The sequence below is a fragment of the Myotis davidii genome, unplaced genomic scaffold, assembly GCF_000327345.1.
Source record: "Myotis davidii unplaced genomic scaffold, ASM32734v1 scaffold345, whole genome shotgun sequence".
Lineage (NCBI taxonomy): Eukaryota > Metazoa > Chordata > Mammalia > Chiroptera > Vespertilionidae > Myotis > Myotis davidii.
Window position 1 is genome coordinate 410,032 of NW_006296540.1, and position 13,568 is coordinate 423,599.

The 13,568-nt window shown below is 37.0% G+C and overlaps 1 protein-coding gene across 1 annotated transcript in view; it reads right to left on the bottom strand.

Moving 5' to 3' along the window:
- Window positions 1–13,568, bottom strand: part of CCDC67 (coiled-coil domain containing 67) — a 75,738-nt gene that overhangs the window by 40,865 nt on the left and 21,305 nt on the right. Inside the window, exons 4-6 of the mRNA XM_006771940.2 lie at window positions 9,239–9,373; window positions 3,722–3,835; window positions 1,219–1,464 (exon numbers count right to left, since the gene is read on the bottom strand). Of these exons, the coding sequence (XP_006772003.1) occupies window positions 1,219–1,464; window positions 3,722–3,835; window positions 9,239–9,373 (495 nt within the window). The remainder of the gene's footprint in view (window positions 1–1,218; window positions 1,465–3,721; window positions 3,836–9,238; window positions 9,374–13,568) is intronic.

The window sequence follows — 13,568 nt, forward strand, 5'->3', positions numbered from 1 at the left end:
AAGTTAAAGGACTAACCGCTTACATGACCCCCTATATAATGGAGCAGGAGGGGGGCGGGGGAGTGAGGGGTTGGCCCAAGACTAATAAATGACCCCGGGGAGTTGAAGTGGCAGGAGGTCCTGAGGTAGAGTATCTTAGAGAAGAAAGTGGAGTCTGCTCAGGTAGTGACCTGAAAAAGCATCCTTGGCATGGGCAGGGGATGAAGTGGGACTAAGACAGTGATGGCGAACCTTTTGAGCTCGGCGTGTCAGCATTTTGAAAAATCCTAACTTAACTCTGGTGCCGTGTCACATATAGAAATTTTTTGATATTTGCCACCATAGTAAGACAAAGATTTATATTTTTGACATTTATTTTATATATTTAAATGCCATTTAACAAAGAAAAATCAACCAAAAAAATGAGTTCGTGTGTCACCTCTGACACGCGTGTCATAGGTTCGCCATCACTGGACTAAGAAATAGGCTAATTGAGGAAAGAGCCTTAGCGTTTGGAGGTGGGAGGTACGGCTTAGAAAGGGAGATAGAACCACAGAATGTCTTATGTACTAGTACATGGGAAACCCATGAATAAGAAATGCATATTTAGTCAAATTCGTAATGACCAATTTTGATGAATGCGGTATAACTTCAGTGGTTGCAAAAAGTAGAAAGAAAAGAAATTTTCGAGTTAAGAAAATTAATGCCTGGAAAAATCATCAATCACATCTGTCAGTGTGGAAGTTAACAAAAAACAAAGAAAAAACAAACAAATTCCAGGCTGCTGTTTGAGAAATGATGACGGTAAGGTTAACGATGATAAATTACAGAGAGTGACCCCCATGCTTCTTAGTGAGATTATTAGAGTATTGCACCCTTCGTGATTTCCTGGATCTCCAACCCAGGATTCCTGTAAGCCAAAGAGGCACAAGGTCAGAGAGTGAACAGGGAGGACAGAGGGTGGTGTGTGGTTAAAGGCCCCTGGTTTTTAGGTCTAAGGTCTGTAAGTGGCCTCTGTTACCCTGCACTGGTAGTAAATCATCATTACACCTCAGCAGAACCAAGGTGCTCTAGTGGGTAAAGTGCCTAGGGGATTAATGAATTTATTCATCAGGTGACAATTCGTCACTAAGAGGAAATACGAACGAGCTGAATTTACACATGCAATATAAACTTAGCTTTGAGTTATCATTTATATGAATCATGGGTAAGATCAGTTGAAAATAAATATATATTCACCTGGCACTGTCTTTGGTACATTTTCAGTTCCTGTAAGAGCTTCTGATTTTCATCTTGTAACTTATTCCGGCTTAATGCTATTTCACTAACAGCTGATTTTAGTTTTTCAATAATGAACTCATCTCTTCCACTTGTTTCACAACTAGCATCTGGCTCGCATATCAACTGAGGAATTTCAGAGCTGCTGTCCCCTTCCATGCACTGTTTTTTACCATTTAGTTGAGTTTGGTAACTTTGTGCCTGTTTCTGGGGAAGATGAAAATTGTGAAAATTAAATGGAGAATATCATATTTAAGTTACATAAAGAATGATAGAGCCCTGGTCTGTGAGGCTCAGTTGGTTGGAGGTTACCCCGTATACTGAAAGATTTCAGGTTCATTTCCTGGTCAGGGCACATACCTAAGTTGCGGGTTTGATCTCCAGTCAGGGCATGTATGGAAGGCAATCGCTAGATATTTTCTCACACCAGTACTTCTCTCTCTTTCTCTCTCTCTCTCTCTCTCTCTCTCTCCCCCACCCCCACCCCCCTCTCAAATCAATAAGCATATCCTCGAGTGAGGAAGCTCAACAATTATTTCTGGAATTTTTATCTAGCAAAAGAATAACGTTAGTATCTAAAGATTTTTTTCAAGTTTCAAAAACTTTAATAATGAAAAAAAGACAATTCCAAAAATAAATGCTACACAAATGAAAGCTTATAAAAAAGTGAAGGATAATCATGAAACAAAACCCCTCACTATCAAAATATACTAACATCTAAAATCTAATGATGTTGAATATTCAAATTCTGGGAGAATGTAGCTTATAATAATATAACTAGTAAAGTAGTATTCTCCATGATAGGCCTGTTTCAAGACATCCCTTAATGTAATTACTTTTAAAAATCTATATTTTCTTAAACATCCATTTCACAATTCATTTAAATATTTTACATTCATTTATAAAAACACACTTTCTAACAACGGGTTATTCTGGGTTTAAATAATAATGAACCATGGTAAAATATTTCAGTGATTTAAATGCTTTGCTAATGACTACAGCCATCACAGATTCTTGCACACTTATACAGCTACTGCATAATCAGAAGAGCTAAAGATATTTATTACAATATTGTAATAGCATAAAAGTAGAAACAACCTGAATGTACATCAATAAGAAAATGATTGAAAAAATATCTATTATATACTATGGTATGAATGGTATATCTACTATGTACTATGAAATACTACGCAGAATTAAGTAGAATTTTATGTAGTAACTCAAAATAATATCTGTGGATTATTTATTAAATGAAGACAAAAAATTTAAAAGAAAAAAATGTAACTTCCACACAAATACATTTTTTACATGTTTGTACAAACAAAAGAAAAAGTAGTAAAGATAAATACCTAACTATTAATAACAGTGTTTATATTTAAATGGATAAAAATAGAGTACGAAATGAGGTTTTTTATTTTACGTTACATTATTTTGTATTGTTGAATTTGGGGAACATGTATGACATATAATTCAAGTAACTTAAAGAATGAAAAATAAGTATATCAACCAAACAATATCGGCTTTTTAAAAAAATCCTCACCTGAGGATATTTTTCCACTGATTTTTAGAGTGAAGAGAGAGAGAAAGACAGAGAGAAATATCCCTGTGAGAGAAACACATTGATTGGTTGCCTCCTGCATGAGTCCTGTCCAAGGCCCAGGCCAGGGAGGAGCCTACAACCGAGGTACTGGCCCTTGACTGGAATCGAACCTGGGACCCTTCAGTCTACAGTTTGACTCTCCATCTACTGAGGCAAACTAGCTAGGGCCTTATTGGCTTTAATAAAAATGTGAAATTCCTTAGCCAAGCATTAAAGATGTATTACAATCTGCATCCCACTCACCAGGCTTACCACCCGCTACTCCTCACCACCTCCCACATGGACTCCCAGCCAATTCAACCATTTTCCATTCCCAAAATTTGCCTTTTGCTCTCTTGCTTCAGTGACTTTGTCCCTGTATTTCCCCCATCTAGAATATATTCTGTCTTGTCTCAGAACATATCCATTCTTCCAGGTTCAGGCCCAGTCCAGCCCCTGCTGGAGGATGTTTCCTGGCTGAGTCCAGATTTTTCTCTTACTCCTTTGACTTCTAACAGGATTTTGATCCTTCCCATTCATTTGTCATTGCTATCTGTAAGTCAGGACATGCATTATCTTTGTGTCTAAACTGTAAAGTTCTTGAGGACCCGGACAAAGCAACCCTAGACTTTCTAAGTGACTTGTCCACAGGCATGCAAAAACATACCATAGTAACAATGGCACTTTTAATAGCACCATCTTTTGAGACATGGTAGACTAAACTCACCGTTATAGATATTTCACGTACTTTAACCAATGCTAGACCTGCCCTGGTTTTTTCTATTAGTTGGCATTTCTACTTGTAAAAAGATTACAAGCTGAAGGGCAAAGATAGCAGTATGTAACCTCTAATCTCTTCTCATTTAGGGGATAGTATTAATGTACCTGAAATTGATTGCACTTCTCAGACAATATTTTTTGTTGAGCATCTAAAGAGACCAGATGAGTCTGATATAGTATCTCTTGCTTGTCCCATTCTCTTGATTTTGTTCTAAATTCCTTTAAAAAAAAGTGGAGGGACAAACATAAATTGGAGAAAATTATTCATTTTAAAGCACAATGAACAGGGCTTCTTTCATTTGTACATCTTCATTTTGAGAAAAAAAAATAAGTGCATTTCCCCCCATTACAAAAACAGATCAAATCATTCATCTTGGATTTATTGCTAGACATATATTAATTTTTACTAGGACTTTGTTTAAAAATTAATCATTTTATTTGTAAAAAAAAAAAAAAAAGCTTACTAATAAGGAAGTTTCAAGCAACTTTTTGCATCCAGCATTTCCTTTCTCTTTCCTGAGCTAACACCAGGCGTGTTTTCCCATCTTTCATTCTCTACACTCAGTCACCAAACCGGCTCCTTGTTTTTTCCATGGGACGGGGCTTGGACTGATTTAGTCACTGTCCCTGTGGCTTTCAAAACGTGAAGCCAAGATCAACTCATCCTTGGGAACAGACTCTCAGGCCTCATTTAGGCAGCACCAGCTGGGCTAGCCCGGGGAAGAAGTGTGGAACCAGCTTGATAGAGCAAGCTCAGTTCTTCGAGTTTTTGCTCAAATAGTGTATTCAGGGAGCATGATCATCTGTTCACAACTTAACTCTAGGATATGGCTTTGGGAATGCCAAAGAAAACTTCACTGCTCCTCAGTTTTGCCTGGGGTTGGCCACTGTATCTTATCTTCCTACCCAGGCTGTAAGCAACTGAAGGGTAAGGCCTACTTATTTCATTACTTTTGTATTCCTCATAGTGCCTGACAAAGTGCCAGACACCACTTATATTCCATGAACAACAAACAAAAGCATGGTATTAATAGTTCCTAGAATTTAAGCATGTCTCACTAAATTCTGCAAAGAAAACAAAATGGTTGGAAACAAACTCTATAGCTACTAAGTCTTTGACCATATATTATTGCATATAGATACATGGCATGAATGTATTGATGTTTTCAATGATCAATTCAGTACTTTTTATTAAGCGCCTAGTGCCAACCAGGTACTGTGAAGAGAAGAGAATTTGGAAATATTTCATGATTACATTTTTTGAAAGAAATCAAGGACTATGTAATAAAGTAGGGAAATATACATATAAGTAAATAATTGTACAGTACAGGTGCAATATCAGTGGCACATAAAAGCCATGCAGAGGATGTCATAATATGTCAAATTGGGATATTTCATTTGGTCAGAGTCATTGGTGTTATTTTGGAAATTGGCTAAAATGACTGGGTTGGCTATGTTGGAAAGTAAATTTACTTATTTAGAGAATGAAAGCTATATCTTGTTTAAAATGAAAAGGAGATAGAATTTCATATTTTCTGTAGAGATTTGATTTTAAGGGACATTTGGGAAATTGTTTATTTTATAAATCCACAAGTTTCAAAATAATCAGTGAAGAAAAGCTATAAAGTAGGAAGCTTTTATAGTAACTAAAGGTGACCTGAGATTGAATGGTGGTAATAAGGTTGGAGAAATATGGATAGACCCCCTTTTAAAGTATATAATAATACTTTATGATAAATAGATGATAGTTGACCCTTGAACAACATGTTGATTTGAACTGCATGGCCCAACTTACACATGGATTTTTTTCAATAAATACGGTAAATGTATTTTCTCTTTCTTATGGTTTTCATAATAACTTTTTCTTTTTTTAGCTTATATTGTAAGAATACAGTATATAGTACATATAACATACAAAATATGTGTTAACTACTACTTGTGTTATCAGTAAGGCTTCTGGTTAACAGTAGGCTACTAATTACATTTTGGGGAGAGTCAAAAGTACATGAATTGTGGCTGCATGGGGTGAGGTCAGCACTCCCAACTCCCTAGTTGTTCAACAGTCAGCTATATATTAAGCTGACTGCATATTAAGGAGACAGTTTATTTGAAGTTATTGACTTTGATTCTGACACTCGACAATTTAAAATTTGGTACATGAAAACAGCATCCTTAGTAATAGTAACAAATTTACAAAATTCGGTTCTCGTAGAAAATAGGCAAAATTTCAAAATCAATACAATGCACAAAAATTGATGTTTACTTTTATTCTAGAAAGGAGCCTTTGAAGTCAGAAGTCAAAATATTGGCAAGGTGGATTTAGATAGTTCATATCTTTCAGATAATACTATTTAGCATCACTTACCCAACAACCTCAATCTTGGAAATAATTATTTCCTAACATGCTTTAGGAGACAGGAGCAACGACCTCAACCACTTACAAATTCTACAACAGATAGAAGTGAGGCCAAGCAAGGCTAGACATGTGTCACAGATGTGTCAGCAGGTCCTGGCTTCCTTGGTCTTACAGCTGTATTGGTTTCAAGATTGGCTAGTAAGCACCGAATATCCAGTACCCATGGGGCCTGAAGAGACCTGGAGAGCTTTATGTGGATTTTTGCAGGGACTGGTGGTCAGTTCAGGTTCCAGAGAGTCTGCAGACTTGCCTGAGCCTTCTGAGGAAGTTCTCTGTGGCTGGAAAGCCTTTTCTAGGCCTTTAAAGTTGAGAGTGGGTCAGGATTATTAAAATTAGAGTTTCTAGTGGAAGCTACATTATTTTATTTATATATCATTTTACATATTTACACACACACACACACACACACACACACATTTAATCCTCACCTGACAATATTTTTCCATTGAATTTTAGAGAGAGTGGAACAGAGAGGGAAAGACAAAGAGAAATATTGGTGTGAGAGAAACTCATGGATTGGTTGTCTCCTGCACGTGCCCAGACCAGGGCCCAGGCTGGGGAGGAGCCTGCAACCAAGGTATATGCCCTTGATCAGAATCGAACCTGGGACCCTTTGGTCTGCAGGCCGATGTTCTATCCACTGAGCTAGGACTATACACATATATTTTAATCCCTCTACTAAACATTGAGAAATGAAACAAACATTTCCTCAGTAATTACTGTATGTCAAGGACTCTACAAGCCTCCACCTATAAGATAGTTTTAACTATTTATTGTGAAAATTTTCATACTTACATAAAAGTAGAAAGTATAACAAACTTCCGTGTACCCTTCACTGGTTTAACTACCTTTGGCTTGGTCCCTTTTTATTTCACCTCTCTCTTAACCTGTTTTTCTTGGGAGTGTTTTAAGACAACATCCAAACCTCATGTATTTTCACCCCTAAATATTTCAGCACACATCTAAATTAATATATCTGTATATTTATATATATTTTCTTTCATAACCACAATGTCACCTGTAAGATATTTTCGGCCCCATTTATTGATGATAAAATGGAATCTCTGAGGTTAACAACGTGCCAAAGGTCACAGGGCAAACACTTCAGTCATGACCTGCTTTAAGCTGTAAACTGTCCTGTTGTACTAGAGGGTACTGCCTCCCATTGCTCTATTACTCTAGCAGCGTATAGATGTTTGTCCCAAAGGAAAAGCTTAGTTGCAGACCGAAACTGGAACAGCCCATCTCCTACATATTAATTTTTCGCATGGCTCTAAGTAAAACAGTTGCGTGAAGTGTTTCCATAATTATACAATTAAACTGAATCCACATAGTGTGCCTAAAAATTTTTGTACAAATATAAATATCATATCTTGTGACTAATTTCCACTATAATTTTATGACATATTTTATGTAAGTATTTAGTTTCCTACATGTGAGACGTGTACACATAAAGTAGTTAATATTAACTTAAGGTTTTCTTTGTCTGAACGAATGTGGTTTTCCCATTAACCCGCATGAGAGTCAGTCAGATGGGTCACCAGTGGCCGGACTGCTGCGTTTTCCGTGAAAGCACATGTGCAGACGGCGCCCATCTTTAGCCATCTCCCATGAGACTGGTCTGTTTCTAAAGCCAGTTCAGTTACCCCACTGCAAGCGCCGGGGGTTATGCATGCTGCATTTTCCTAGAGGGTCAACTGTACTTAGTGGTAGTCATTTTGTATTAAAAGTGTATGTTCATCATTTAGTAGAATACAAAATTTGCAGGAATTTAAAAACTCAAATCCCTAACTTCCAACAATGTTATTGTAACAGGCTGGTTTTAGGGCTGTGATCCAAGATATTTTTTTTGGTCTTACAAATATTTAGGAGGAGCCATGGCCGGTGGTGCTCAGTGGTTAGAGCACCGACCTGTGCAGTGGAGAGTCTCAGGTTCGAGGGCATGTACCTGGGTTGCAAGGTTGCAAGTTTGATTGCCCCCCTGTCCCTGGTTGGGGCATGTGCAGGAGGCAACCAATGGATGTGTCTCACATGAATCAATCTCTCTCTCTCTCTCTCTCTCTCTCTCTCTCACACACACTCTCTCTCAAATCATGCCAGCCACTCCCTACTCCCCCCCCCCCCTATCCTTGCCCTTCTACTCTCTCTTAAAAAAAAAACAATGGAAAAAATATCCTCACTCCTTGGGTGAGGGTTAAAAAATATATGTATTTAGGAGGAAAGTTTAAGAAGGATTGGTCATGGAAGAATGAGATGATAAAGTATCAAACCAGGCAATGAAATTTAGATAGAAGGAAGAAGGAGATGAGAGGCACTAGAAAAGGAAGGGGGAAAACCTGGGCGGGAACACGAGGAATAAGAGAAAGGACCAGATGGGAGATTCCTAAGAGTTCCTGCCTGGGTGACCGGGAGGTGCAGAACACCATCCGCAAGGGGGAAGAAACTGAAATTGTTGGCTGGGGTTTGGGCTTGAGAACAATGAAGGAAATTGAGTGAGATACCACGATAAGGGCAACTGGAGGTGAATTAGAAAACAACTGAGCGGCACTGGGAACTCATCTGATGTCAGGGAATAGGACTTTATAGTAGATTCTCTATCCCCTGTTACATGACCTGTAGGCAGAGTGCTCAACAGCACAGGGAAGGAAAACAGCTGGCTTATTTTTTCCAAGGCTGGAACGTTAAAGGGATAAGAATGAGTGCATCTGTGACATAGTGACATATTAGATCTTTCAAGGGACCGACATTTTAGACATTCTAGGGGATACGTGGTGGCTAAATTGGAGTGGCACTACCTCTTTAAAGAAAAAGTCCTGACACTTCACACTCTGTTCTGAAAACTGTTGTGGGGCTTCACTGGGATTTAACTCCTAATAGTTAAGTAGGAATTAAAAGATTTATTAGATATTTGCTCTAATAGATCCCAGGGATGTCCTTCAATTTCACTCACCGTCTGCAGTTTCTTTTAACTTTTTTTTTCCTTTCCAAAAATGCTGATATGTGTGAAAGTTGAATAAATCCAAGGGCCTGAGTGGAAGGTACACTATGAAAATGTATTCAATGAGAAGTTGATCTGTAATGGTGTTCATTGCCATAGCTGCACATGCTGTGTGTACACTAGAGACAAATAGCCCTCCCCGCCCCCCACCACCACAAGGAAAATCGATCTTTAATACATGTGAAGAAACTAAGAAAACATAGCTCACCTCTAATTTCTGGTTCAAATTACTTGGTTCAAAGGGTGTTTCTTCTTTGGGATGTGGTAACTCTTTTCGTCGAAATTTATTTTGTTTCATCTGGTGTAATCTCAGTTTTTCAAAGCTATTAGTTAGTTTGGAAAACTGTAAATAATAGAGAATGCTAACATGTTACTATTACTGGTAATTCCTAACTTGATTTCACCAGAGTTCTTTTCTGGTGTACCTCTTTGAAAATTTAAGTCATGATTAGAAAATGCAGTAAAGCTTAAATGTTCCAATTAGTGCAAACAGAACCAGTTACTAAAACTAACTTATTGAAGCTGAACACAATTCAGCTCCCAGGTAAATTTGGGATTTCATTAACTGCACAGTTAAACAATGACTCACTTGATAAATGCTTTGTTCAGTTTGGCTTAACCATATGTAGTAAAGCTCATAATTTTAAAAAGTCAAGTGTTTTCCTTATTTTTATTTAGTGCCATCTTGTGCTGCCAGCTTTAATTTCAGTGTCTCGATCTAGAAAATAACCAACTTATACTTTATTCGGGAAAATGAAATACTGAATTTAAAAGACAGAAACAACAGAAATTGCTTATTCATGTTGATATAAAGTTAAGGAAATTTAAATATCAAAATTGATAAATTTCTCTTACCAAGAATTCTTTTTATAATTTAGACTATTATATTTTTGTTTCCTTTTTTTACTGTCAAATAATAAAAGCAGCATGGTTTATCAACATCTGTGAGCAAATTTCTGTAGTTTACAAAAGATCTTTTTTTTTACTTTTTATTTACAAATAATTATAGATTCACAGGAAGTTACAAAGATATTACAGGGAGGTTCTGAATCCTCTTCACCCAGTTTCTCCTAATATTTACACTTTAATGAACTATCCTATATAATAAAAGGCTGATATGCAAATTGTCCCCTCATTCAGGAGTTCAACCAGGGGGGAGGGCCGGCTGGCCAACCCCCTGTGGACCCTCCCCTTGGCCGGCCCCGAACCTAATTGGGGTGGGGCCAGATGGACCCAACCTGTGCACGAATTCATGCACTGGGCCTCTAGTGGTACAATATCAAACCCAGGAAATTGACATCAGTCCTCCAATATATTTTTATTGCTCACTATAATCCCATGGTATGGATGTAACCACAGTTTCTTTTAATTATTCACATATTGAAACATTTCGGTTATTTCCAGTTTGGGGTATTATAAACAAAGCTATGGACAATGATGCTACTTTATTGATTATTAAGTAGTCACTTCTGCTATCTTTTTTCTCATATAATGAAAAAATTGAGATATAATTCATCTACCATAAAATTCACCCTTTAAACTATATAATTTATTGATTTTTACTATGTTCACAAAATTGTGCAACCTTCACACTAATTTCAGAATATTTTCACTGCTGCAAAAAGAAATGTCATACCTATTCATAGTGACTACACATTTCCTCCTTCCCCAAGACCCTGGTAACTACTAAAATCCACTTTTTGTGTCTATAAATTTGCTTGTTCTGATCATGTCATCATGATGGAATCATCCAATATGTGGTCTTTTGTGTCTGGCTTCTTTCTCCTAGCATAATGCTTTCAAGATTCACCCAGATTATAACATGGACCAGTCAATACTTCGTTCTTTTTTATGGCTAATATTCCATTGCATGGACATATCACATTTGTTCATCCATTCATCTATTTATGAACATTTGGGTTATTTCCACTTTTTTGGATATTGTGAAAATGCTGCTCTGAACATTTGTACCAGTTTTTGTATGGGCATATGTTTTTATTTCTCTTAGGTATATACTTAGGAGTAGAACTGCCGGGTCATATGGAAACTCTAAGTTTAACTTTTTAAGGAACTGCCAAACTGTTTTCAAAATCATTTTCCATTCCCACTGGCAACATATAGGGTTCCAATTTCTCTATATCCTCATTGCACATGCTATTGTCCATCTTTTTTATTATAACCACCCTAGTGGGTGTGAAGAGATTATTTCATTATGGTTTTTGATTTGCATTTCCCTCATGACTAATGATGCCAGTGGGTGTGGAGAGATTATTTCATATGGTTTTGATTTGCATTTCCCTCATGACTAATGATGCTGAATATTTCCATGTGCTTACTGGCCATTTCTATATCTCTTTTGTAGAAATGTCTATTCATATCTTTGTTTTTAAATTTTGTCATTTGTCTTTTTATTGTTGACAAGTTATTTTTAGATTTTGGATACTGGTCACTTATCAGAGATATAATTTGCAAATGTTTTCTCCCATTTTGTGTGTTGTCTTTTGACTTTCTTGATGGTGTCCTTTGAAGCATAAAGGTTTTTCAATTTTGATGAAGTCAGGTCGATCAAACTTTTCTTGTGCTTTTGGTGCCCAATTTAAGATACTGTTGCCTAATGCAAAGTTAGAAATATTTACTCCTAATGTTTTCTTCTAAGAGTTTTACAGATTTAGTTTTTACAGTTAGGTCTTTGATTAATTTTGAGTTAATTTTGTTTATGGTTTAGGAAGGTTCCAACTTAATTCTTTGTATTTTGTGGATATTCAGTTGTCCCTTTCCTGTTTGTTAAAAAGACAATAGTCTTTTCCCACTGAGTTATCCTGTCACCACTTTTGCTTTTTTTAAAATTAATATTTGCTTGGTGTGTTTTTCTATCTTTTTACTTTCAATGTACACACATAGTTCTATTTGAAGTGAGTGTCTGGAATAGAGTACTGTATAGGGTTGTGTCATATTTTTAAAATTTACTCTGTCATTTCTCCATCTTTTAATTGGTATACAGTGGGGCCTTGACTTGCGAGTTTAATTCGTTCCGTGATGGAGCTCGTGACTCAAATTACTCGTATGTCAAATCAGTTTTCACCATTACAATGACACGTGATGCTGGGCTGATGTTGTGGCGTTCACTATGACGTTCGCTGCGTCAACTAGCGGTGGGGTATCTGAAGCTGTCTTGTAACCCGAATTTTAGCTCGCAACTCAAAGCAAAATATCGGCCGAGAGTCAGCTCATATCTCGAAAAACTCGTTAGTTGGGACACTTGTAAGTCAAGGCTCCACTGTATTTAGACTGTTTCCATTTAATGTAATTGTTGATGTTAGGGCTTAAGCCTGACTTGTTTTGTTTCGTTTCTTCTCCAGTTTTTGGTTTTGTTACCGGGAAACCTGGGTTTGGACTGCCTGTTGCTATGTCCAATAATGAAGGCAGGGTTGAATCATATAAGGCATTTATTGAGAAGGCTAGCCAACCAAGAAGATAGGGCACTTACAAGCATCAAATCCTGCCTTACAGTAAGGTGCAGGGGATAGGATTATAAAGGGGAAGAGGCTAGGGTGAGGCTGGAACGGACGTCAGCTATTGCCCTTAGCCATCGGGCGATAAGATAATGTTGATGAGATGATGTTTTGACTCCTGGTGGGTCAGCCTGACCATGCTTATCAGTTCTGCTTGCTGGATTCATAGCTGTGTCACTCCTCAGTCGCTTCGCACAGGCCTTGAAAAGGAAACTTAAGAAAAACTTAACCCCCTATTCACATATGAGAAACTTAACCCCTATTCACATAAGTATATGTGTTCTAAGATCTAAAATAATATGATTATTTTTCACATTAATTCAGGTGCTCTATTATAATTACAGCCCCCCGCCCCCATCAGTTTCTCTCTTTTAGTTTTCATGTCTCCATCTGGGCTAATTTACATTTTTTAGAATTCCATTTTAAATTACCTATAGTTTTTTAAATATATCTCTTCATATAGCTTTTTAAGTTGTTGCTCTAGGTATTATGTTACATGTACATTGTTAATGCAAATCTCTACTCGTGTTGAGATTTTGCCAGTTCAAATGAAGTATAGAAATGGTATTTCTCTTTATGCCCCTTTACCCTGATCCATTTATAACATTGTTGTCTTAAGTATTTCCTCAACATACATTAAGAACCACATTAGACATTGTTTAAATTTTTGCATCAGCTGTCAAACAATTTAGAAAACTCAAGAAAAGTCTATTATATTTAACTATGTTTTTACTCTTTCCAGGGCTTTTTCTTTCTTCCTGATGTTTCACGATTCTTTTCCATTTCCTTTCTGCTAAAAGAACCTCCGTTAGCCATCCTTTCAGTGTAGGTATATTGGTGACAAATTCTCTTAGTTTTCCTTCATTTGAGAATGTCTCAATTTCCCCTTCATTCTGAGACATAGATTTCCTGGACATAGAATTCTGGGTTGATATTTCTGTTCTTTCAGAAATTGAAAAATATTCCACTTCTTTCTGGCCTCCATGGATTTGGATGAGAAATCTCCTACCTGAATTGGTTTTTCCC